Here is a 26798-nt window from a genome sequence, read left to right as displayed (position 1 = left end):
CATCAAAAGTGAGATGTTTCTCATGCACTTCAAATCATTGATGGCGTTGACGTCTCTATCTTTCGTAAAACAGAAAGCTCATCGCTCCTCAGAAGGAGCCATCGCCGCTGCTGGACAGGAAAATTGAGGAACTGGAAGCAAAGTTTGCCGACATGACCGACGAAGAGCTGGAGGAGCTCGGCGACGACGACAGCGAGCTGGATCATTCGCTCCCTCGCATGCATCCCTCCATGTGCGGCGAAATGGACTTAATGAGCTACACGCCGCCACAGGTCAGGCTTGTCGTGTTCGCGCGTCGGAGAAGAAGAGTGTCCGTGTGTAGCTCGTAGCATTTGTGCCATCCGCTCTCCTGTGTATGCACAGTCAACACCCAAGTCTCTAAAGGGTCTTTCCAAGAAGGAGGGCTCCAAGCGGAAGATCAACATGAGCGGATACATCCTGTTCAGCAGCGAGATGCGCGCCGTCATTAAAGCCCAGCACCCCGACTTCTCCTTCGGCGAGCTGAGTCGCCTGGTGGGGACAGAGTGGAGGAACCTGGAAGGTTCCAGGAAAGCAGAGTATGAAGGTGAGGGGAAAGTAGGAGGAGCTTGATACCGATTTTGCATTATGTTTTATGGATTTCACAAACACACACTCTTTGAGAAAAGTCAAAAAATATTAATTATTATTAAGGGGCCATTCATAATTTTCAACATTTTCACAAGCGTACAAACCGTACGAGAGGGGGAGGGGGTTAAGACATCAACATACGCTTTTTTGAAAACCAGAAAATGTCGATGTCTGTATGTTCGAAGCGCGGGACGCAGTCAAATTTTAGCGCAAGTAGACCGGTCCCCTGTCGTATGCTAGCGCGAGAGCGCACCAGTTCACGCGATACTCCACGTAGCTCTGCATGCGTCGCATTCCAACACAACAATCAGACAATGGCCGACCCCGGTGATTTCGATGACCTATTTTCGTTCATCAAAACGAGAATTACCGCCATTCATCGCTCACCGAGCAATGCATACGAACAATACATCGATGTTTACTGCTTTGTGCGTTCGGAAAGAAAGCGGAAGGACGCTGTCGCGGCTGGCCAGGCGGCTTGGAAAGGTTCCAAATCGAAGGAATCGAGCAGGGCGGATTCGTTGCGAAAATGGAGAAGATCAAAACTAAAGCGACCATCTTGAATCTATTGGCCAGCTCTGTGTTTATTTTCTATATTTGGGCATGGACCTGGCTGTGATCGCCATTTTCTGAATGACTCTGTGGTGGTGAATTTGACTTTGTGGACAGTGCAGTAACAATCAATGTGATCTTCACTTCCGGTGGGCAAACTACGGCCCGGGGGCCACATCCGGCCCGCCGAGTGTTTGAATACGGCCCGCCCAATCTTTCCAAAGTATTTAATTTAAACTCAACATACAACCTGGCATCATGACCTGAGCCAACCTTTTGATGGTTTTATCAATTTCGTTTTTTGACATGGTCTGTTGTTTACAAAGTGCTCCTGAAAAAAGGGACACAAGCACATAATAATACTAAAAATTTAAATAATAATTATTATATTATTATTATAACTATTATGATTATTATATTAATGCTAATTATTATATCAATTACATATAATAATATTGTTATATTTGCATATTTTACATAATAATAATATAATAATTATTATTTTAATTTTATTTTCATTATTATAATATTTTATTATTTTTAAAAATATTTAAATAAATATGAATATTTATATTATAATTATATATATTATTATATAATATTATTAAATATATATATTTAAATTTAAATATAAAATAATAAATAATAATAGCAGATTGCATGACAATTTTACAGATACAATAATACCAGGTGGACTGTTACGTGTAAAATATATAGTCTGCCCCCCCCCCCCCCCCCCCCCCCCGGAAATTTTTTTGACATGGTCTGTTGTTTACAAAGTGCTCCTGAAAAAAGAGACACAAGCACATAATAATACTAAAAATTTAAATAATAATTATTATATTATTATTATAACTATTATGATTATTATATTTATTATATTGATGCTAATTATTATATTAATTATATATAATAATATTGTTATATTTGCATATTTTACATAATAATATAATAATTATTATTTTCATTTTATTTTAATTATTATATTAATTACATTTTGTTATATCAGAAGAACCAACTGACATAGCATACACACCTATTCCAACGAAGACACAAGCGTACACAGGGCTCGACAATAACGATGTACCGATGGCCCGGGGCAAGTTAAAACAAAATTGGGGCAAGTAAATCCAATCATTAATATTCCCGTCGGGCAAGTGTACTTTAGCATGCCGTACTGCCAAGAGTTTTTTTTTAAAGCAGTTCTTGTTGGGTGTTGGTAAAACACGGACTAAGTAATTAGATCCAATACCAAGTGCTGATTTTGCACAAGCTACAAAATCTAGCGCTTCCATTTCTCTGTGGATTTTTCTCACCTTTGCTTCACAAATTATTGTTTGACCATTGAGCATTTTTTTCTGGATTAAAAACACTTTACTAGTACACAAATGTGCCAAATGTTTCATTGTGGTGCACAACTTCTAAATATCACTGCTTACTACGACTACCATGTGTAAGGTAGCATGGCTTGCCATGTTAACATACATCTCCACAAATTTTCAGACATTCCTCCAAATACAATGCATCAGTACTATTATCTAATGAATTATCAGCATATATTGATATATGATATCATTATGGCAGTCTTTTCATTTTACATGGGGCAAGTTCGGGCAAGTAGTTCTCACCTTAAGGATTCCCCATGGGCAAGTCATTTTTGTTTTTAACGTAGAGCCCTGTAACGGATAAAATCCCATTTACGCATATACCGGATATAAATCCCATATATGCGTAAAACAGACATTTTCCGGTATACGCATATAACGGATTTCGCTTATATCGGACAAAACCAGTGGGAACAATTGAATCCGATATATCCGAGGTTTACTGTACTATATACCACTGCTTTGCATTGCTAATTGCATATTTACAAAATAGTAATAGCAAACTTGTTGCCGTGCGGATAACGTGACCCTAATACACGTGTTTTCCTTGACGCATTGCAGAGCGAGCAGCTAAGGTGGCGGAGCAGCAGGAGCGCGACAGGACTCACTATCAGACGTCACCGAGAGCAGGTACCCCGGTGGGGGCGCTGATAGGGGTGGTGCCTCCCTAACCTTTTAATCCCAGTTTGAGACCTGAGTCAGGTAACCACTCAGAATTGCAGATGGCCCCCTGGTGTTGCCTATAGGATCGGTTAGTACCACCACCGCATCACACCGCTTTAAACCCCCGACACCCGCCCACCTGACACACACTTCCTGTCTACGTATGTGACTTGCTGGGGGGGGACACCTGTACCAATAGGCCGTGCTGGAGTACGCACCATTTACTCAACATAGGAAAACTTATTAAAGATCCCGTATTATTTATTATAATTATATAAATTATTATATAAAAAATATATATATTTTTATAAATATATAAATATTTATAAAAATATAAATATGTATATAAATTTATTATAATTATAATTAGCCACTCCAAATTGTCCATAGGTATGAATGTGAGTGTGAATGGTTGTTTGTCTATATGTGCCCTGTGATTGGCTGACAGCTGGGATAGGCTCCAGCACCCCCCGCGACCCTCGTGAGAATAAGCGGTAGAAAATTAATGAATGATTTGGTTGAGCTGGTTTCATAATTATACCTTTTGAGTGTTAAGTTGCTGTGTGATGAGTTTAGTGTTCTTTGTAAGAACACTAACACATTCTAAAAACATGCTAGGTTAATTAGCCACTCCAAATTGTCCATAGCTATGAATGTGAGTGTGAATGGTTGGTTGTCTATATGTGCCCTGTGATTGGCTGGCCACCAGTCCAGGGTGTACCCCGCCTCTCGCCCCAAGTCAGCTGGGATAGGCTCCAGCACCCCCGCGACCCTCGTGAGGAAAAAGCGGTAGAAAATGAATGAATGAATGAATCAAACGTAATCATTTTTTCTGGGTACATGATACCATACAGCATCCATATCAAACTTGCGCGGGCCGCACTAACATTAAACTTTCATATCAAGGCGGGGGCCTCAAAATAGTGTCCTGCGGGCCACATTTGGCCTGCGGGCCGCGTGTTTGAGAAACCCTGATTTACAACATATTGCGCTACTGCAGGGTCTTGAGACACATGCTAACTCGCAAACTAGAGAGCTAGCGACCTAAACGGTAGCCTTCAAGTTATTTCCTTTCAACTTAAATAGCCAAAAACTTACCACTTCCACACGGATAGGGAGGATAACTATTAACAGTTATTTAACCTTTAACATGAACATGAATCAAACGTAATCATTTTTTCTGGGTACATGATATCATACAGCATCCATATCATAACATTAAACTTTCATATCAAGGCGGGGGCCTCAAACTAGTGTCCTGCGGGCCACATTTGGCCCACGAGCCGTGTGTTTGAGACCCCTGGCCTTGAGACACATGCTAACTCGCAAACTCGAGAGCTAGCGACCTAAACGGTAGCCTTCAAGTTATTTCCTTTCAACTTAAATAGCCAAAAACTTACCACTTCCACACGGATAGGGAGGATAACTATTAACAGTTATTTAACCTTTAACATGGACATGAATCAAACGTAATAATTTTTTCTGGGTACATGATACTGGAACTTTCATATCAAGGCGGGGGCCTCAAACTAGTGTCCTGCGGGCCACATTTGGCCCGCGGGCCGCATGTTTGAGACCCCTGTCGTAAACAGTCTCTATGGACAAACATTTGCATAATAGGGGACCTTTAACAATGATTCCAGAAAGCTGAAGTGATTTTGATGATTGGTAAATGAATGTTGGTTGATTGAGGAATGGGTTTTAATGTCATTGCATCCGGTTCTGTGTCATGTGTTTATATGGAATGTCCTCAGGCATCAACGCGATAGGAGGTGGAACCATGGGTTTGGTGGGTCCCGGGCAGCAGGCTCCCCCTCCATACCCAGGACAAAGCCAGGCGGGCCAGGCCTCGCTCCAGCAGCCCTCCTCTCCGTTGTTTGTGTCCCCGCCAGCGAAGTCCCAGAGGCTCCTCCACTCTGAGGCGTACCTCAGCTACATCGAGGGCCTCACTGCCGACTCCTCGACTGTCAGCAAGTGGGACCAAACACTCTCGGGTCGGTCTTTTTTTTTCCTGGAAGAAACCACAAAACGATGACTCTAATGCACATTTTTGCATTTTCAGCTCAAAAACAAGACGTGCGCTTGACAAAAGAGCAGGAAAGCAGACTACCATCCCACTGGCTGAAGAGCAAGGGAGCCCACAAAACCATGGCCGACGCACTTTGGCGCTTGCGCGACCTGATGCTCCGAGACACGCTGAACATTCGTTACACACACAACCTGTAGCATGCTCGTACGTCGGAACCCGAGCCTCTGATCCCGCACCTGTGAGACGGGTGCGGGGTTACGCTCGCTAAAAGTGTCCACTTTTTGTTGTTGCCATCATCATTCTCGTGTCGGCGTTGGCAGGTGGAAGGTTTCATTTCACATCTGCTGTTCCAAGTGCAATACTGTTATGTCTGTCATGGACGTACAACCGAGTATTAGGGCCACGCTGAAAAACCATAATCATCTCAGATTTCGAGAAAAAGTCATAAATTTAAATAAAAAAAGTCGTACATTTACGATAAAGTCGTGATATTGCCTTTGCCAAAGGCCAAAGGTCACATAAGGCCCCCTTTTCATAGCTCTGTCAGGCAATGCCTGTTACGATGCGATATTAAAATACTCAGATTTCAAGAATAAGTCATAAATTGAAATTAAAAAAAGTCGTACATTTACGATAAAGTGGTGATATTGCCTTTACCAAAGGCCAAAGGTCACATAAGGCCCCCTTTTCATAGCTATGTCAGGCAATGCCTGTTACGATGCGATATTAAAATACTCAGATTTCAACAATAAGTCGTAAATGGAAATAAAAAAAGTCGTAAATTTACGATAAAGTCGTGATATTGCCTTTGCCAAAGGTCACATAAGGCCCCCTTTTCATAGCTCTGTCAGGCAATGCCTGTTACGATGCGATATTAAAATACTCAGATTTCAAGAATAAGTCGTAAAATTGAAATAAAAAAAAGTCGTAAATTTACGATAAATTCTTGATATTGCCTTTGCCAAAAGCCAAAGGTCACATAAGGCCCCCTTTTCATAGCTCTGTCAGGCAATGCCTGTTACGTTGCAATATTAAAATACTCAGATTTCAAGAATAAGTCGTAAATTGAAATAAAAAAAGTCGTAAATTTACGATAAAGTCGTGATATTGCCTTTGCCAAAGGCCAAAGGTCACATAAGGCCCCCTTTTCATAGCTGTGTCAGGCAATGCCTGTTACGATGCAATATTAAAATACTCAGATTTCAACAATAAGTCGTAAATGGAAATAAAAAAAGTCGTAAATTTACGATAAAGTCGTGATATTGCCTTTGCCAAAGGTCACATAAGGCCCCCTTTTCATAGCTCTGTCAGGCAATGCCTGTTACGATGTGATATTAAAATACTCAGATTTCAACAATAAGTCGTAAATTGACATAAAAAAAGTCGTAAATTTACGATAAATTCGTGATATTGCCTTTGCCAAAGGCCAAAGGTCACATAAGGCCCCTTTTCATAGCTCTGTCAGGCAATGCCTGTTACGATGCGATATTAAAATACTCAGATTTCAAGAATAAGTCGTAAATCGAAATTAAAAAAAGTCGTAAATTTACGATAAATTCGTGATCTTGCCTTTGCCAAAGGCCAAAGGTCACATAAGGCCCCCTTTTCATAGCTCTGTCAGGCAATGCCTGTTACGATGCAATATTAAAATACTCAGATTTCAACAATAAGTCGTAAATGGAAATAAAAAAAGTCGTAAATTTACGATAAAGTCGTGATATTGCCTTTGCCAAAGGTCACATAAGGCCCCCTTTTCATAGCTCTGTCAGGCAATGCCTGTTAGGTTGCGATATTAAAATACTCAGATTTCAACAATAAGTCGTAAATTGAAATTAAAAAAAGTCGTAAATTTACGATAAATTCGTGATCTTGCCTTTGCCAAAGGCCAAAAGTCACATAAGGCCCCCTTTTCATAGCTCTGTCAGGCAATGCCTGTTAGGTTGCGATATTAAAATACTCAGATTTCAACAATAAGTCGTAAATTGAAATTAAAAAAAGTCGTAAATTTACGATAAATTCGTGATCTTGCCTTTGCCAAAGGCCAAAAGTCACATAAGGCCCCCTTTTCATAGCTCTGTCAGGCAATGCCTGTTACGTTGCGATATTAAAATACTCAGATTTCGAGAATAAGTCGTAAAGTGAAACAAAGTCGTAAATTTACGATCAAGTCGCGATAGACAGACATAGACATAGACTTTCTTTATTGTCATTGCACAATAACACAGCAGTGAAATTGCCAACGAAATGTCGTTGCCTGGCTCCCGTATAATAATAAATAATAAATAATAATGTGGAGAATAAATAGATGACATCAAATATGAACAATGTACAACGTAAACAGTAATTTGTACAAATAATTTAAATAATTTAGAATAAACAATAATAATTTGAGATATTGATATAGGCCAAGGCAAAGGTCACATAAGGCCCCTCTTTTCATAGCTGTCTTAGGCAATGCCCGTTATGACGGAGGATTAAAATAATCTCTGATTTCAGGAAAATTTCGGGAGTCGTAAATTAATATGGAAAACTTTTACATTTATGAGAATAACATCGTACATTTACAAGAAAACCATACTAACTTTTTGTTACAGGCATTGCCTGAGACAGCTATGAAAAGGGGGGGGAGGGACTTTAGTGACCTTTGGCATGTGCAGGAAGTGAGGAAGGCAAAACTGAGTAGGGCTAGCTAGACATGCTAATCTGTTTTGCTGCCACGTTATAAAAGCTATGCTCTATTGTCCCTCGGATGACACGTATTATTCTAAGATTACCACTTTCTTCTTCAAAATGTACATCTTTATTCCCGAAATCTGCGATTCTTATTATTTTTAATACTCTGCGGTACGGATGCCTTCATGATGTCACAATTGACAAGTTTTCAGTTTGTCTGTTTTCCTTTCATGTTTACATTTGAAGTGTATTAAAAAAGAATGTTGCCAGGAAAGAATTAAGCGTGTAAAGATGTTTTTTGTACACCGAACACAGATTGTAGTTTTTTTTTGCTATTGGTCAGCCCCTGCACGTGACCAGGGATCAAGATTGTAGTTTTTTTGCTATTGGTCCGCCCCTGCACGTGACCAAGGATCAAGATTGTAGTTTTTTTGCTATTGGTCCGCCCATGCACGTGACCAGGGATCAAAGCGGCACCCATAGAGTAGGACAGTAGGTGAGAGGCCATCTGACTATCTTAATTAAAGCCCGAGCTGTCAGTTAATTAATCAGTAGAGAGCTCATCTCAGTGGGTCCATCCTCACACGAAGTAACGAAGGCAAAAACATTTCACCGTACTACACGCACTCGACATTTTAAGTGTATGAAGTTGGCACGATCCAGGGGCGGAACTTTTTCCTTCCGCTTTGACAAGTACGCATGCGCAGTGCCTTAACCGCGGAGTTCCATTTTTTTTTTTTTTTTGCTCGGGACGTTTGAAAGCTGGCACGGCGAGCGGAGCACCAGCGTGCTTGTGTGTTTGTACCTCCGCATCTCAACACTGACAAACTCAGACTCACAGTGACGGTAAGACTCCCCCCGCTTGCTGAGTGAAGTGACAGGAACGTTACAAGCAGAAACCGATTCAATAATTATCTCTTATATTCCTTCTATGCGTAACTTTATCTCAACATTAGCTCGTTAGCGCTAACACTAGCTAGCTTGACTTCAAGCTAATGTGTTTGTCTGTCTATTTTCGGGGCGCTGACATTCCATGCAGCTTGGGGTTCTGTGTATGAATAATTGAATATTTTCGTCGTAATATAATATTGTGACAGCCTTGTACGGAAAACAAGTCGCTAGTTCAGCTTAAAGCTGATCTGAGGTCCGTGGGGGCCAGCTGAGAGGCTCCAAGAGTGTAGCATGTGTTGCTAACTTAGCCGCTAGCAAGCTAACGTCAAGGATTGGGTGATTCCTGAAGGGACAATGTATGGAATAATGAATGGGGTACAACGCTGACTTTTAGCTTCACTTTGTATATTTTACCAGAGTAACTAGGCAACATTGACGCGATTTCGCTGTGTGCTATAATTAGAACTTAGTTAGAATCTACCAGCTCAAAATGCAAACACTTTTTCCAAATCTATGAGTGTATGTGACGCCCAATGCATTTGACTCACTTGAGACTTTCTCACTCCTTGTAGCAAACATGGAACTGAATGATGCTAACCTCCAAACCCTCACAGAGTACCTCCGAAAAACGCTGGACCCAGACCCAAATGTCAGACGTCCAGGTAACATTACCTAGCGCAGTGTTTTTCAACCTTTTTTGAGCCACGGCACGTTTTTTTTACATTGTAAAAATCTTGTGGCACACCACTAACCAAAAATGTTCCAAAATGTCACCACGACGTCACACGTGCATCAATAAGTCTATGGTAGGGACAAGCTAGGTGTTGCCATACGGACCGATATTACATTGCTCTGCCAGTCTTTACACCACAGACACTCCACAGTAGCCACGTTTTTACATCACCACTTTTTCTCTTTCCCAATGACCTTTCGGGAAACAATGGTATCCATGGAAAGGAATATTCCAATCTAAATGCGCCATGAAAATCCAACAGAATTGTCAATAGGGCATGCCCAGTAAAACGTAAACATCAACATCACGTGATACCGACTTCAACAAGTTTTTCTTTCACTTGTTGGAATAACTCCGTATTGCCAGTTTTTCGTCTGTCCAGTCTTGGAATTTAGTTTGAATCAAAAACAAACTTTGCTTAGTCCAGTGCCGATTGCTGGCCTCCATTTTTAAAAGTGAAGAACGTCTGGATCTGAACGTGTTACGTCATATCTGAGCATGCGCTGAAAGAACGCACCCGGGATCAATTTAAACAGGAAAAGATCAAATTCAATCTTGCTGATATTTTATCATTAAACTCAGGAAATGTTTTATATAGATATATATTTTCTTTTTTAATAAAACTGGACTTGTGAATAAAGTATAGAAGGGTTTAGATTCTGTTTCACAGATGGCGCTAATGCACACGAAAGCTGCTTGCCAACCGCCAATAAACAACAGAAGAAGAAAAACACCACAAAGAAGAACTTTTCGTTTGAGCGGGTACAAGATACCTCAATCGGATTGGTTAAAGGAATATTCCATCCCTGTTCAATTCTTTCCGTTTAAGAAATTTCACCAAATGCAATTGGAATATTTGGGTCCATGGATACTATTGACATAATGGCTATTGACATAATATTTGCAAATGATGATTAATAAATGTTAATTATAAAAAGTGATATTGGATAATTCCTCGCGGCACACCTGACGGTTTCTCAAGGTACACTAGTGTGCCGCGGCACAGTGATTGAAAACCACTGACCTAGCGTATGTCATATGTTGGTTTCCTGTCTTCGGATGTTTCAGTGGTGTTTTTTTACAACAACTGCTTTGCATTTTTCTCTCTTTCTAGCCGAAAAGTTTCTGGAATCAGTGGAGGGAAACCAGAACTACCCGTTACTGCTCCTGACTTTGCTGGAAAAGTCCCAAGATAACGTTATTCGTGTGTGCGCTGCTGTTACGTTCAAAAACTACATCAAAAGAAACTGGCGCGTTGTGAGTCTCTGGAAATCTACCTCCCGAACGGTTATGTTGTAAAGCGGCGAATTCGGCACTTGAAGCGTGAATTGCGTTGTCGATTCTTTTCCTACAGGTTGAAGATGAGCCAAATAAAATTTCGGATCAAGACAGAACCACAGTCAAAGCCAACATCGTCAACCTGATGCTGAGCAGTCCGGAACAGATTCAAAAGCAGGTATGCTAGCAAGAGTTCTACTTGACTCTTTTTTTTTTTTATATATATAAATGATTGACGCCTCTACTGTTGTTTCCTCCCTTCAGTTGAGTGATGCTATCAGCATCATCGGAAGGGAGGACTTCCCTCAGAAGTGGCCTGACCTTTTAACGGAGATGGTGACCCGCTTCCGGAGCGGTGACTTCCATATTATCAATGGAGTGCTACGCACCGCACATTCTCTCTTCAAGAGGTAGTTCAGTGGTTCAGTGTATTTTTCATCAAAATAGTAGTCATGCCAAAATGTTGTGTTGCTGCTGGATGTTCACAGTATCCGAGTGATACTGTCGTGGGGGTGCTGGAGCCTATCCCAGCTGTCTTCGGGCGAGAGGCGCGGTACACCCTGGACTGGTGGCCAGCCAATCACAGGGCACATATAGACAAACAACCATTCACACTCACATTCATACCTATGGACAATTTGGAGTGGCTAATTAACCTAGCATGTTTTTGGAATGTGGGAGGAAACCGGAGTACCCGGAGAAAACCCACGCATGCACGGGGAGAACATGCAAACTCCACAAAGATGGCAGAGGGTGGGGAAAGACAAAATAAGAAACCAAAAAGTTACCACTTCCACACAAAATAGGAGGAGAACCCATTTATTCATTCATTTTCTACCACTTATCCTCACAAGGGTTGCAGGGGGTGCTGGAGCCTATCCCAGCTGCCTTCAGGCGAGAGGCGGGGTACACCCTGGACTGGTCACCAGCCAATCACAGGGCACATATAGACAAACAACCATTCACACTCACATTCATACCTATGGACAATTTGGAGTGGCTAATTAACCTAGCATCTTTTTGGAATGTGGGAGGAAACCAGAGTACCCGGAGAAAACCCACGCATGCACGGGGAGAACATGCAAACTCCACAAAGATAGCAGAGGGTGGGGAAAGACAAAATAAGAAACCAAAAAGTTACCACTTCCACACAAAATAGGAGAACTCATTTATTCATTCATTTTCTACCACTTATCCTCACGAGGGTTGCAGGGGGTGCTGGAGCCTATCCCAGCTGTCTTCAGGCGAGAGGCGGGGTACACCCTGGACTGGTCACCAGCCAATCACAGGGCACATATAGACAAACAACCATTCACACTCACATTCATACCTATGGACAATTTGGAGTCTCTAATCAACCTAGCATGTTTTTGGAATGTGGGAGGAAACCGGAGTACCCGGAGAAAACCCACGCATGCACGGGGAGAACATGCAAACATCCACACAGAGATGGCCGAGGGTGGAATTGAACCCTGGTCTCCTCGCTGTGAGGTCTGCGTGCCGGTGGACAAATGGTTAGAATGTGATGCTCTTTAAAAATGATCAGTATTATCACATGTATGTGTTATGGGATCATTTCTATACAGTAATACAAAGACTGGTCAACAGCGTGTTGTGTTTGTGGCATTTTTGAATGTTTTGTTCTCCTCTAAATTTGTCCCTCTTTGTCTTCCCATACGTTTGTCCTCCTCCCCTCCACAGGTATCGACATGAATTCAAGTCAAATGAGCTTTGGTTGGAGATCAAACTGGTTCTGGAAACATTTGCCTCACCTCTGACAGAATTGTTCAAGGTTTGTCGTGACTTCATGGAGATCTTAACCCTCCACATTTTCCACAATATCCGTGAGGCGGGCACAACTCCCAAAGTTACCGACACCAGCACGGGAATGTGTGTGCACACTCTGACAATTTGGTAATTTAATTTGTCCATGACTTGACTGTGATAAAGGAATTTCAGTGATAAATTAGTGAGCATAGAAAAACTGTTTACAACTCTCTAAATATTGGTTTTGACCTTGGCACCGCGTAGAAAACGTGTTTCACTTTGTAAATAATACTTTTGAACACCTATTCATTACAACACATTGTTCAACTCTTATGCTAGAGGGAGCCAGTGAGCTAACAATCTAGCCAGCAAGCTAACCAGTTACCCTCAAATGTATTTCTTCTATACTGAAGCCAAAAACTTACCACTTCCACACGGAATGGGAGAAAGTTTTTTCACTCTATATTGTTGGACATGCCATGGCTGTATTTCCATATGTTTTGACCATGGTCTAGCACAGGGGTGGGCAAACTTTTTGACTCGCGGGCCGCATTAATTTAACAAAATTGACGGGGGGGGGGGATTATGTAGTATTTTACACGTAACAGTCCATTTTTACACCTATATTTTTACACATATTTTACATGTAAAAGTGTCATGCAATCTGCTATATGTGCACTTTGAAATCATTTATTTGTAAATGTATTATTATTGTCATTTTATTAGAGTTATTATTATTATTAGTTATAGTAATGTTATTATATTATTATTATTTTGTTATAATAATATTACTACCATTATTATATTATTATTAACAACAATATTAATATAATAGTAGTATTATTATCATTATTTGTATTACTATTATTGTGCTTGTGCTCATTTTTCCAGGAGTATTTTGTAATATTACTACCATTATTATATTAATATTAACAACAATATTAATATAGTAGTATTATTATCATTATTGACAACATTATTATTATTATTATTATGTGCTTGTGTCCCTTTTTACAGGAGCATTTTGTAACAGACCACATCAAATAACGAAATTGATAAAGCAGCTACCTCAACCATCAAAAAATTGGTTGCCAGGTTATGTGTTGAGTTTAAATGAAATATTTGGAAAAAACAGGCGGGCCATATTGAAACACTTGGCGGGCCGGATGTGGCCCCCGGGCCGTAGTTTGCCCACCCCTGGTCTAGCACCAAACTAATAATTTTTTTTTATTAATTTGTGAAAATAACAGAATATTTTCACAGAAGCGAGTCCTTTTGGTTTTTAAATTTAATGAGCAGTTATGTAAGTTTTAACTTAATCACGGCAGACTTAAACGTTCCTTGTTTGGTTGCAGGCCACCATTGAGTTGTGTCAGACTCATGGTACAGACGTCAATGCTTTGAAGGTCCTCTTCTCTTCGCTCACGCTCATCTCCAAGCTTTTCTATAGTCTTAACTTTCAGGTATGTTAAAAAAAACACAAAAAAACACTGTCACTCATGACACACAATCTTATAAAGAATTGATTTCATTTTTTTCTGCCTTCTGTAGGATCTTCCTGAGTTTTTTGAAGATAACATGGAGACCTGGATGACTAATTTTCACGCACTCCTGACCCTGGATAATAAACTTTTACAAACAGATGTAGGTATTCTCTTCTTTCTAATAAACACATGAATATTTGCTGACCCGTGCAGGAGAATAAAAGTCATCTCTTAGGATGAGGAGGAAGCAGGTCTCCTGGAACTCCTCAAGTCGCAGATCTGCGACAATGCCGCCCTTTACGCTCAGAAATACGACGAGGAGTTCCAGCCCTATCTTCCTCGTTTTGTCACCGCCATCTGGAACCTCTTAGTTTCTACAGGCCAGGAAGTTAAATATGACCTGGTAAGCATGGACGATCCCAGACTGGGCTTTTTCATTTTCACTTTTCTTGACAATTTGTTTTTTTTTTTTCATAGCTGGTGAGCAATGCCATCCAGTTTTTGGCCTCAGTCTGTGAAAGGCCACACTACAAAAATCTATTTGAGGATCAGAATACGCTCACTAGCATTTGTGAGAAGGTGATTGTGCCCAATATGGAGTTCAGAAGTAAGCATTTTTTTTGATGGCAGCTGGAATGCCTGATGCTTGAATACCAATGTACTCTTCTCATGTGACCTTGACCATGTGACCTTTCTTTGTGCTTGATTAGGTGCAGATGAGGAGGCCTTTGAGGACAACTCTGAAGAATACATCCGGAGGGACCTTGAAGGCTCTGGTAGGAATTCCGTGTCACTCATGTAGTGTTGGTTATTTGGCTTGGTAGCTTGCCATGTTAGCGGTAGCCTAGGCCATGTGATGTAAACAAAGTAAAATAGGAGTGGAAAGGTGACTATAGGGGTGGTATTTAATGTCTAGAGGGCTCTAATAATATTAACACCTGCAAGTTCTAAACAGATATTCTATGCTCTAACTCTGTTTTTCAACCTTTTTTGAGCCACGGTACGTTTTTTTTTTACATCGGAAAACATCACTAAGTCTATAGGAGGAACGAGCTAGGTGTTGCCACACGGACCGATATTACATCGCTCTGCCAGTCTTTACACCACAGACACTCCACAGTAGCCATGTTTTTACATCACCACTTTTTCTCTTTCCCAATCACCTTTCCGGAAACAATGGTATACATGGAAAAGGAATATTCCAATCTCTTGTCTACATGCGTCGCTATAATCAACCAGAATAGTCAATAGGGCATGCCCAGTAAAACGTAAACATCAACATCACGTGATACCGACTTCGAGTTTTTCTTTCACTTGTTGGAATAACTCCGTATTGCTAGTTTTTTGTTTGTCCAGTCTTGAAATTTAGTTTGAATCAAAAACAAACTTTGCTTAGTCCAGTGCCGATTGCTGGCCTCCATTTTTAAAAGTGAAGAACATCTGGAGCTGCGTGTTATGTCATATCTGAGCTTGCGATATGATAAATTTAACCAGGAAAGGATCAAATTCAATCTTGCTAATATTTTATAATTCAGTACATGTAGTACCCTAACCCTCGGTACATGTTTTATATAGATATATATTTTCTTTAGACTTATGGACTCATGAATGGCGTATAGAAGGGTTTAGATTCTGTTCCACAGATGGCGCTAATGCACACGAAAGCTGCTTGCCAACCGCCAATAAACAACAGAAGAAGAAAAACGCAACTTTACGTAAACTTCTGTTGTTTATTGGCGGTTGGCAAGCAGCTTTCGTGTGCATTAGCGCCGTCTGTGGAACAGAATCTAAACCCTTCTATACTTTATTCACAAGTCCAGTTTTATTAAAAAAGAAAATATATATCTATATAAAACATGTCCTGAGTTTAATTATAAAATATTAACAAGATTGAATTTGATCTTTTCCTGTTTAAATTGATCCCGGGTGCGTTCTTTCAGCACATGCTCAGATATGACGTAACACGTTCAGATCCAGACGTTCTTCACTTTTAAAAATGGAGGCCAGCAATCGGCACTGGACTAAGCAAAGTTTGTTTTTGATTCAAACTAAATTTCAAGACTGGACACACGAAAAACTGGCAATACGGAGTTATTCCAACAAGTGAAAGAAAAACTTGTTGAAGTCGGTATCACGTGATGTTGATGTTTACGTTTTACTGGGCATGCCCTATTGACTATTCTGGTTGATTTTCACGGTGCATGTAGACAAGAGATTGGAATATTCCTTTCCATGGATACCATTGTTTCCTGAAAGGTCATTGGGAAAGAGAAAAAGTGGCAGGGCTCTACATTAAAAACAAAAATGACTTGCCCATGGGGAATCCTTAAGGTGAGAACTACTTGCCCGAACTTGCCCCATGTAAAATGAAAAGACTGCCATAATGATATCATATATCAATATATGCTGATAATTCATTAGATAATAGTACTGATGCATTGTATTTGGAGGAATGTCTGAAAATTTGTGGAGATGTATGTTAACATGGCAAGCCATGCTACCTTACACATGGTAGTCGTAGTAAGCAGTGATATTTAGAAGTTGTGCACCACAATGAAACATTATTGAATAGACACATTTGTGTACTAGTAAAGTGTTTTTAATCCAGAAAAAAAAGCTCAATGGTCAAACAATAATTTGTGAAGCAAAGGTGAGAAAAATACAGAGAAATGGAAGCGCTAGATTTTGTAGCTTGTGCAAAATCAGCACTTGGTATTGGATCTAATGGGTGGTGTTTCATTGTGACCACTTCAAATTGTCACAGCAACGTGATTCACTCACCTGTGCCATCATTTTATTGGCTGCCGCTAATAAAATACTTGTTTAGGAGGCACTGCTTCATCACTTTTTGCTGTTGAAGAATTAGACCATGTTGGCAGGGACGCCATGATAGATGTTTTCCTAGTAAAACGATCGCTGATTGGTTGATCGCGAACAAGAACGGGTGTGGGTAAAACGCGGATTGTGGATTACGGACCGCGGTCTAAATAAACGATTCTGATTGGTCCATTTCAAGATTTGCAAGGATTGGTTTGCAAATTACCACCGGAATTACTTAGTCCGTGTTTTACCAACACCCAACAAGAACCGCTTTAAAAAAAAACTCTTGGCAGCACGGCATGCTAAAGTGCACTTGCCCGACGGGAATATTAATGATTGGATTTACTTGCCCCAATTTTGTTTTAACTTGCCCCGGGCCATCGGTACAACGTTATTGTCGAGCCCTGAGTGGTGATGTAAAAACATGGCTACTGTGGAGTGTCTGGTGTAAAGACTAGCATAGCAATGTAATATTGGTCCGTGTGGCAACACCTACCTTGCTCCTACCATAGACTTATTGATGCACGTGTGAGGTCGTGGTGACATTTTGGAACATTTTTGGTTAGTGGTGTACCACAAGATTTTTACAATGTAAAAAACATGCCATGGCTCAAAAAAGGTTGAAAAACACTGCCTTATTTTGCCGTATTTTTTCATATTTTTCAAAATAAGAGTTTGATTTGGTTTGTTCTAGAAATCCATATGAGCGATCCTAAACACCCTCTCTTCCTTCAGACATTGACACTCGTCGTCGGGCGGCGTGTGACTTAGTACGAGGCCTGTGTAAATTTTTTGAGGGTCCGGTCACGGCAATCTTCTCTGGATATGTGAACTCCATGCTGGCGGAGTACGCAAAGAACCCCGGGGTGAACTGGAAGCACAAGGATGCCGCCATCTATTTAGTCACATCGCTGGCATCCAAAGCTCAGACGCAGAAGGTATGTCTGCTGGTTTTCTTTGGCTATTATTTAGGGGTGTCACAATTTGATATTTGAACATTATTTTTAAGAAAACTCCAATGCTATAAATTAAAAAAGTTAAAGTAGTGACTGCCGTGTTGATGTTTAACGTAACGACCCATGTAAAATAGATGGCAGTAGATTAACTTTATGTTACGCTTAAAGAACTACGGGATGCTTAGAGTGCCATACTCGGAAGTAGGTCCCAGTTTAGATTCTACTATCACATTTTTTGATTGAAGTCATATGCAGCGATCATGTTTGATCACACAAGTCTTAAGTAACTTTGATCAACCGCAGAATTACTACAACTTCTGCTTGGATATTAACACAGCAGCAGCTGTTGAACCCTGCCAAGAAAAAAAAAAAACTAGTCACGTCACAAGCGAGTGATGCTGCAAACACCAAATGCAGGTAGATTGCAAGGTTTATAGCATGCGTAAAGCACTTAATGTGTGGTTCCAGTCCTTGAGTATTGACGGATTTTCTCTAATCGAGACATATTTGTGTACTTGTGACACCCCTGGTATTACTGAATGTATACGTTTGTGTAATTGGTTTTACTTTCATCAGCATGGAATAACCCAAGCCAACGAGTTGGTGAATTTGACTGAATTCTTTGTGAACCATATTCTTCCCGACCTGAAATCACCTAACGGTAAGATTTTCCGCCTATGATGCACTGTCTGGAAATGCTTGCATAATGGGACATGTCATGTGCACATATATGCGCATATATTTCATTTTAATACCGCAACAATATTAGGTGGCAAACAATGTCCATTAAATAATCCTTCTGATTTCAAACCTTTTTTTTTTTTATGAACACAGATAATAGTGATTAAGCCAGTACCAGGGTTACATGAGTGCTTGCAGATGCAAATATGAATGAAGGCACAAAGGTTCCAGTGTGGTTGTGCAGTGCAACCTTCCTCCCAACAGTCAACATTTGAAGAGCTTGCAACCAAAAGGCGCTAAATCCATTTTGACTGATTTCGAGAAAATCAATGATTTGTAATTACGCACATATCAATCTATGTGGTCATCACGTCTATATTGCAAATGAAAGAGCTATCAATATAGGTCATAAAAATGCATGCTATAAAAATCCTGCACACACCATGTATTTTTATTTTTTTTTATTATTTTTTTTTTTCGGATTTAGCGCCTTTTGGCTGAAATAAATTTGAAGTCACCTTTAACTTCAATGGCATTGTTGTAAAAGAATGTAAGGTGCTTTAATGTGCTATGCTAATAAAATAATTACAACACAGAAGCCATTCTCAACATACAATACAAAATAATAATTATGAATTAAATGAATAAAAATGTTATTAAAAGCAGTGTTCATATTTGACTGCACCATGAAGGTGACAGTGACAAAAATCATCTCATTCCAAAATCTTTACATTGTATGTTTTTTAGTACAAGTAAAATCATGTTTCTCATGAAAGTTGGAGGTGTCAAGGTAGAGTAAAAAAAACTTCCATGTTACAGAATACTGTAAAAACACAATTTGTGTTCTCCTGAATTGCATAACATACTGTAACTATCATACGTGTACTTCATGTACACAAACAAAACAGGATGCGCACTGATACTGGCTTTCTGTATGTGCAGTGCCAATTGTATTCTTCTCTCTGATTGGTCAGATTATCAATAGATGGGAAACTTGGGCCAATCAGAATAAAGAAAGGGATTTAGCTCCTTTTGGTTGAAATCTGAAATGGAAATAGCGCCTTTTTTGTTGAAAGCATACATTTCATATCACTTTTTTTCATATTTTTTAAAATGATTTCAAGACCAAAATATGTGATTTGGATACACATGACAGAGGTCTATTAAACTCATGAAAAACATGCAACTTAGTGGAAATTGGATTTAGTGCCTTTTGGTTGCAAGCTCTTCATTTACTGAGGCTTTTGATCGGCGGACTGAATATTAAACCGAATGGTGCACGTTCAGAGTCGTGTGCTTATCTATATCTAGTAAATGTTTTGTAAAAAAAAAAAAAAAAAAGCACATGGTTAGCTCACCTCATAGTTATAATAGTAATATTCTACATTATACGTTGGTAGTGTATTGTCTATTTTTTCCCCATCTATTGCTTGATGTGTGCGAGACGTGGTGACGCTCTAAGAAGCTAATAAGGTATAACATGACAAAATGATTTTTGGAGTTTTTTTTTTAATAGCAGCATTTGTAGGCAGCATAGATTGATCCCATTATGTGCAGTTGTTTGTTTTTGTATCGTAAGGATGCACACAAGAGGCATGCATCCATGTCTCATAAAAATAATTAAAATTATAAAACAACAACGTTGAGGGGGGTGAGGGGGTTAATGTCCAGTTTAGCCCCCAAACTAAAGTAGGCTTTGAGTTTTGGTCCTTTCTATAAAATGTGTGGAACGGATTAATTGGATTTATATTATTTTCTATAGTGACATGTGATTTGGTTAGAGTCTGTTTTGGTTTGAGTCTGACATTGTGGAATGGATTAATGACGTCAATCAAGGCGCCGCCGTAGTAATGTACTAAATACGTATGCTTGTCATTGCAGTTAACGAATTCCCAGTGTTGAAAGCAGACGCAATCAAGTATGTGATGATCTTTAGAAGCCAGGTATGCTCCTGAATGATTGCTTTCTTCATGGCAAAGCCGGATGAACGCCTTCCTGAAGGCTTATCTTTCTCTTCAGCTTCCGAAGGAGCAACTGCTGCAGGCTGTTCCTCTGCTGATAAGTCACCTGCAGGCGGTGAGCACCGTGGAGCACACTTACGCCGCACACGCCTTGGAGAGGCTGTTCACCATGAGAGGCCCAAACAACACAACACTGTGAGTGTCTCATATGTGCAGGCGAGGGTGCATCAAATTTGAATGGGAAATTTATTTGGTATTCCATTTTTTTTTTTATAATTAACATAAAAATGTCGGAATGTCAGTCGGGAAAAGGGTGGAGTGCTCCCTCCGGGTTGGGAATGAGGTCCTGCCCCAGGTGGAGGGGTTTAAGTATCTCGGGGTCTTGTTCACGAGTGAGGGGAAAGTGGGAACGTGAGGTCGACATACGGATCGGCGCAGCCTCTGCAGTAACGCGGTCGCTGTACCGGACCGTCGTGGTGAAAAGAGAGCCGAGCCGGTTCCCACCCTCACCTTTGGGTTATGACCGAAAGAACAAGATGGCGGATACAGGCGGCTGAAATGAGTTTCCTCCGTAGGGTAGCTGGACTCACCCTTAGCGATAGGGTGAGGAGCTCAGAGTAGAGCCGCTTCTCCTTCACATGGAGAGGAGTCAGTTGAGGTGGCTCGGGCATCTAGTCCGCATGCCTCCCGGACGCCTCCCTGGTGAGGTGTTCCGGGCATGCTCATCCGGGAAAAGGCCCCGGAGCAGACCTAGGACACGCTGGAGGCATTATGTCTCACAGCTGACCTGGGAACACTTTGGTGTCCTCCCGGTGGAGGAGCTGGAGGAGGTGGCCGGGGACCGGGAAGTCTGGGCTTCCCTACTAAGACTGCTGCCCCGCGACCCGGACCCGGATAAGCGGAGGAAAATGATGCATAAAAATGTCTTTTGCAAAGTTTTGAGGAAATCCATTGAGATTTAGGGGTGCCACCTCACACACAAACTTTTGTAAAATTTCGGAAAATGTGCAATTTCTAATGTGCAATTGCCAAAAAGTTGACCTGGAAATGTTGAGTACAATGAACTTGTATACAGCATCATTTTCTATAGGGGTTACCAAAGGGGGCCCAGACCAAAGACCAGAGGGCAGCATCCTTAGGAGAGCTGGTGGGTTGTGCTGCACAGTGCCTAAAATACTACAGTGTAGTATATGTAGTATGTAGTACGTGTATATCAGATTATGTAGGACTACAGTACCACTCTCAAAAAAATATGAGGCATCAGCAATACTGTCTACTCCATATTACTCTTGTTGATGTTATGCTTGCTCAGCTATTAGCTAACTGTCATTAGCAAACTGTAGCTAGCTAATGTTAGCTACAGTAGAGGCAATGAGCACTAAACAGTGTCTAAAATAATAAATGGACAAGTGTATATCAAATTATGTAGAACTACAGTACTACTCTCAATAAATATGAAGCATCAGCAATACTGTCTACTATATATTACTGTTTTTGATGTTATGCTTGCTCAGCTATTAGCTAACTGTCATTAGCAAACTGTAGCTAGTTAATGTTAGCTACAGTAGAGGCAATGAGCACTAAATACCTATAAATATGACTACAAATTATTCAAATTACAAAGACAAAACCGCAAATTTGCTAGTAATATGTAATAGGAGTATAAATACCGACAAAAACATAAAGATCACCTCAGATCTCCATGGCGACCATTGAACTGTTCACCACTTTATTCCACAAAAGCAGATGTATGGTGGCACCCCTAAATGATCATGTATTGGAAAAATATTTTCTATGTGTAGTTTCTACATATATTGGAACACTTTTAGTATCCAGTCGTATCAAAATTCAATAATTGTGTTTTTTTTGATGCACGCTAGTGCAGGCGTTATTTCACTCCGCTAACATGTTACCATATTGTAACCCCCCCCTTCCCAGTATCTCTCCTGTAGAGATGGCACCTTTTACCGAACTGCTGCTCGTCAATCTGTTCAAGGCAATGAAGCATCCTGGTTCATCGGAAAATGAATACATTATGAAAGGTTTGTTAGACTTTAACCCTCTACCCTGTTCAGCCTGACACTATAACGTCACTACTGACATTGATGAATAAAGATGCGTTGTACGAAGTACATTAATACACATTTTTGGACCAATTAGGTGATAAATGGTTTGTTTATAGGCGTAGGACATATATGGGATTCTGATGGTATGATTAGCTTGTGCAAAATTTTTACATGTCAATGCAGTTTATTCAAGCAACAACACAATAAATCTTTTGTGTTTCTCGTTATGAATCACATCTCCACTGTTGAGGACCTTGTGAGGAATGAGTACAGTAAACCTCGGATATATCGGATTCAATTGTTCCCACTGGTTTTGTCCGATATAAGCGAAATCCGTTATATGCGTATACCGGAAAATGTCCGTTTTACGCATATATGGGATTTATATCCGGTATATGCGTAAATGGGATTTTATCCATTATAAAAAGGCACTTCCTTGACTATGTTTCCAATGTACCTGGACGCGCAGGCAACGCTGCAAACGCTGCAAATGACGTCGTATAGCGGCCTGTCACGATTCGGATTCGAATCGGAGCGCCACGATGCGGCCATCCGATATATGCCAGGGAAATTTCATGGAAATGCATTGGAACGGGACTGGAGATTTTGTCCGAAATAAGCGAAATCCGTTATAAAAAAATCCGATATATGCAATGAATTTTTATTGGAAATGCATTACAGAAAAATCGGTTCTTTTTTTAATCTGTCCGTTGTGAGCGAATTTCCGATATATCTGAGTGCGATATATCCGAGGTTTACTGTAATATGTCGGACGGCAACGCTGACAGTGCCGTGACACTTCATGCTAACAAGGCAGCTAACGCCGGTGCTATCTGTGCCCAACGTCTGGCAACACAGCACACATTTGGTTTCAACACGTTGAAGACCAGTTCAAAGACAAATACAGTAAACCTCGGATATATCGGACTCGGATATATCGGAAATTCGCTCACAACGGACAGATAAAAAAGAACCGATTTTTCTGTAATGCATTTCCAATAAAAATTCATTGTATATATCGGATTTTTTATAACGGATTTCGCCTATTTCGGACAAAATCTCCAGTCCCGTTCCAATGCATTTCCATGAAATTTCCCTGGCATATATCGGATGGCCGCATCGTGGCGCTCCGATTCGAATCCGAATCGTGACAGGCCGCTATACGACGTCATTTGCAGCGTTTGCAGCGTTGCCTGCGCGTCCAGGTACATTGGAAACATAGTCAAGGAAGTGCCTTTTTATAACGGATAAAATCCCATTTACGCATATACCGGATATAAATCCCATATATGCGTAAAACGGTATACGCCATTTTCCGCTATACGCATATAACGGATTTCGCTTATATCGGACAAAACCAGTGGGAACAATTGAATCCGATATATCCGAGGTTTACTGTATTCCCACATAGTGACCCTACTGGACCTCCACTTCTCCATGTTTTGTGGTTTTCAAACCGTAGCTTTTTTTTTTAATACCATGGCATATCTCGAAAACCGGTAACTAGCCCTTGCCTAGTTGGGAATAATTGTTCTAAAAAAATACCCCAACCAGTGGGTACCCTATCAATTGTTTAACATTGCCTTTTTCTTCTGTTTTTTTTTTCCTTTCCCCGAAGCAATCATGCGTAGCTTCTCGCTGCTCCAGGAAGCCATCGTTCCCTACATTCCCACGCTGATCGATGAACTCACTCGGAAGCTCCTTTTAGTGAGCAAGGTAACCCACAGTCACACACACGACTTGTCCAGACAAAACGCTTTCTCCCAAATGAATGGAATACACTTCAGTCATCTTGTGTGTTCCATTCAGAACCCCAGCAAGCCCCACTTTAACCACTACCTGTTTGAGTCCCTGTGCCTGTCTGTCCGCATCACCTGCAAAGCTAACCCCGCCACCGTCAGCAGCTTCGAGGAAGCTCTCTTCCCCGTGTTCACCGAGATCCTCCAGAACGACGTCCAGGGTCAGTTTCTCCGATCGGTGCTTTTGTTGAAACTAATGCTCCGTTCATCGTCACGTTTTGTGCTGTGTCGCAGAGTTCCTCCCGTACGTGTTCCAGGTGATGTCTCTCCTCCTGGAGATCCATTCCAGCTCAATACCCTCTTCCTACATGGCTCTGTTCCCGCATCTGCTGCAGCCCGTGCTGTGGGAGCGGACAGGGAACATCCCGCCTCTGGTGCGCTTGCTTCAGGTGCACCTGGAGAAGGGAGGAGCCACTATTGCCACATCTGCGGCTGATAAAATAGTGCGTGAGGGCAATTTTGTGCACGGTGTTCATTAACTGGGCAGCTGCCTGGCTCTTTAATCTTCTTGAATGAATCTTTCCTCCTCAGCCCGGATTGCTGGGCGTGTTCCAAAAGCTTATTGCCTCCAAGGCTAACGACCACCAGGGATTCTACCTGCTCAACAGCATCATAGAGCACATGCCCCCGTACGTCTTGGGACGGGTGAACGTAGAGAAGTTATGGGGATTGACTTGGGTCCTGATGCTTTTTTTTCCATTTGTTTTGTCAGAGAATCCCTCATTCAGTACAGGAAGCAGATCTTCATTTTGCTCTTCCAGAGGCTCCAAAACTCCAAAACCACCAAGTTCATCAAGAGTGAGTACACCCTTCATTGGGCATGGTATGACGTTCTGACTATGATGAACTTGGTAATGGTAATGGTTTAATTTCATTTGAACATGCATCAGATTCCAATTGAATGCATCCCATAATCAGTTCCCAGTTCCACATGTCCAAAAGGAGTAGGAAGAAGCAAAGCTTATTAAATCCTACCCCTCCATCTGGTACTTTTACAATCACTAACTGTTACATTTGTTCACTTCCTGCTTTCCATAATACAGTTTAAGGATTTTTATTTGTTTTATTTTTTTTAATATTGTACCGAATGGGTACCATAGTGCGTGTCAATATAGTGACATATATAGCACATCATGACTGGTTCAAGACCCCTCATCCTTGTATTTAGCAAATTTATTTTATTTATAAATTTATTTTATTAATTTGTATTAATTTTTTTTTAGTTTTTAAGAATTTTTAATTTTTTTTTTATTTTTTGTCTTGTACCAAAGTACTCGGTGATATGAGCATCCAATGCCATAATGGGTACCATAGTGCGTGTCAATATAGTGATATATATAGCACATCATGACTGGTTCAAGACTCTTCATCCTTGGATTTAGCAAACATCAACTGCTTGTATTGTTTCTTGAATTGGCTCATCGTTGTGCATTGTTTGATTTCCTTACTCAATCCATTCCATAGTTTGATTCCACATACTGTTTTTAGCTTTATGCATTATTTTAGCTGTTTGAAAATTAACTATATCAGCAAGTTGAAGTATTTGTGATTTTTAGAAATAAGGAGTTAGTATGTTCTCTGTAGGCGGCATTATGAATTATCCTTACTGACCTTTTTTGCAGTACATTTAGCGAGTGAAGATTGCTTTTATACTTATTTCCCCATATTTTACAGCTCTGAAAAGGTGTTGTTATGAAGTAGATTTATTGAAAAGACGAGAAAAAATCTCGACATTCATTTTAAGGCAACACAAAACATGACGGAAGTGGAGCATATTTATTTTATGTAATCGTTTCACTGGTGTCACACTGCAATAACGGCTTAATTGCGTTCCTTTTGTCCTCTGTATAGGCTTCTTGGTATTTGTCAACCTGTATTGTGTCAAGTACGGAGCCATTGCACTTCAGGAGATTTTTGACAGCATCCAGCCCAAGTAAGTGACTACCGACACCCGCCGCTGATGGGATTCTGGTTGAGTTGGGGTGAGAACTTGACGGCTTGTATTGTTCAGAGACGACGTGCAATTTACTCCAAAGAGGATACACATCATCAGTCGCGTACTCGGGAGGCTTTGTAAGGTGGATTCTGTTTATATTCACAGGTGGCTCTCTGGCAAACTTGTCAGTCAGCCATTCCGACTATATGATATGAATTGAGGTCATGATATGAAGCAGCGCATAAAGATATCAAAGCTTTCACAAGTAGCATCACGAAACCCATCGGCTTCACCTAAATGACTTCAGTTCGGTTAAATGTCGCCGAACACCAATCCAAAATACACCGATACCTTGTCTGTTTTTGCAGGATGTTCGGTATGGTCCTGGAGAAAATCGTTATTCCGGAGGTTCAAAAGGTGTCTGGAACTGTGGAGAAAAAGATCTGCGCTGTTGGCATCACAAAGATCCTCACCGAATGTCCAGCCATGATGGACACGGAGTACACAAAGCTCTG

The 26798-nt window shown here is 40.7% G+C and overlaps 2 protein-coding genes across 5 annotated transcripts in view; both read left to right on the top strand.

Moving 5' to 3' along the window:
* The window catches only part of pbrm1 (polybromo 1), a 37340-nt gene extending 29152 nt beyond the window's left edge, over positions 1–8188 (top strand). For all 4 annotated transcript variants that reach the window (XM_058054257.1, XM_058054256.1, XM_058054258.1 and 1 more), the window contains 5 exons: positions 74–272; positions 364–565; positions 3108–3176; positions 4964–5203; positions 5272–8188. In XM_058054257.1, coding sequence (XP_057910240.1) covers positions 74–272; positions 364–565; positions 3108–3176; positions 4964–5203; positions 5272–5435 — 874 coding nt within the window. In that variant the 3' untranslated portion in view covers positions 5436–8188. The remainder of the gene's footprint in view (positions 1–73; positions 273–363; positions 566–3107; positions 3177–4963; positions 5204–5271) is intronic.
* Positions 8189–8414: 226 nt separating this feature from the next.
* The window catches only part of cse1l (CSE1 chromosome segregation 1-like (yeast)), a 25046-nt gene continuing 6662 nt past the window's right edge, over positions 8415–26798 (top strand). Inside the window, exons 1-23 of the mRNA XM_058054270.1 lie at positions 8415–8757; positions 9375–9464; positions 10650–10792; positions 10890–10991; positions 11078–11223; positions 12515–12605; positions 13936–14043; positions 14132–14224; positions 14300–14467; positions 14542–14671; positions 14775–14840; positions 17620–17822; positions 18417–18501; positions 20403–20464; positions 20541–20677; positions 22421–22524; positions 24167–24264; positions 24358–24508; positions 24582–24790; positions 24879–24976; positions 25060–25145; positions 26199–26280; positions 26652–26798. Of these exons, the coding sequence (XP_057910253.1) occupies positions 9380–9464; positions 10650–10792; positions 10890–10991; positions 11078–11223; positions 12515–12605; positions 13936–14043; positions 14132–14224; positions 14300–14467; positions 14542–14671; positions 14775–14840; positions 17620–17822; positions 18417–18501; positions 20403–20464; positions 20541–20677; positions 22421–22524; positions 24167–24264; positions 24358–24508; positions 24582–24790; positions 24879–24976; positions 25060–25145; positions 26199–26280; positions 26652–26798 (2594 nt within the window). The 5' untranslated portion in view covers positions 8415–8757; positions 9375–9379. The remainder of the gene's footprint in view (positions 8758–9374; positions 9465–10649; positions 10793–10889; positions 10992–11077; positions 11224–12514; positions 12606–13935; positions 14044–14131; positions 14225–14299; positions 14468–14541; positions 14672–14774; positions 14841–17619; positions 17823–18416; positions 18502–20402; positions 20465–20540; positions 20678–22420; positions 22525–24166; positions 24265–24357; positions 24509–24581; positions 24791–24878; positions 24977–25059; positions 25146–26198; positions 26281–26651) is intronic.

The sequence above is a fragment of the Doryrhamphus excisus genome, chromosome 18 (assembly GCF_030265055.1).
Source record: "Doryrhamphus excisus isolate RoL2022-K1 chromosome 18, RoL_Dexc_1.0, whole genome shotgun sequence".
NCBI lineage: Eukaryota > Metazoa > Chordata > Actinopteri > Syngnathiformes > Syngnathidae > Doryrhamphus > Doryrhamphus excisus.
The sequence above is the reverse complement of the archived record's forward strand: the minus strand, read 5'-3'. Positions and strand labels throughout refer to the sequence as shown.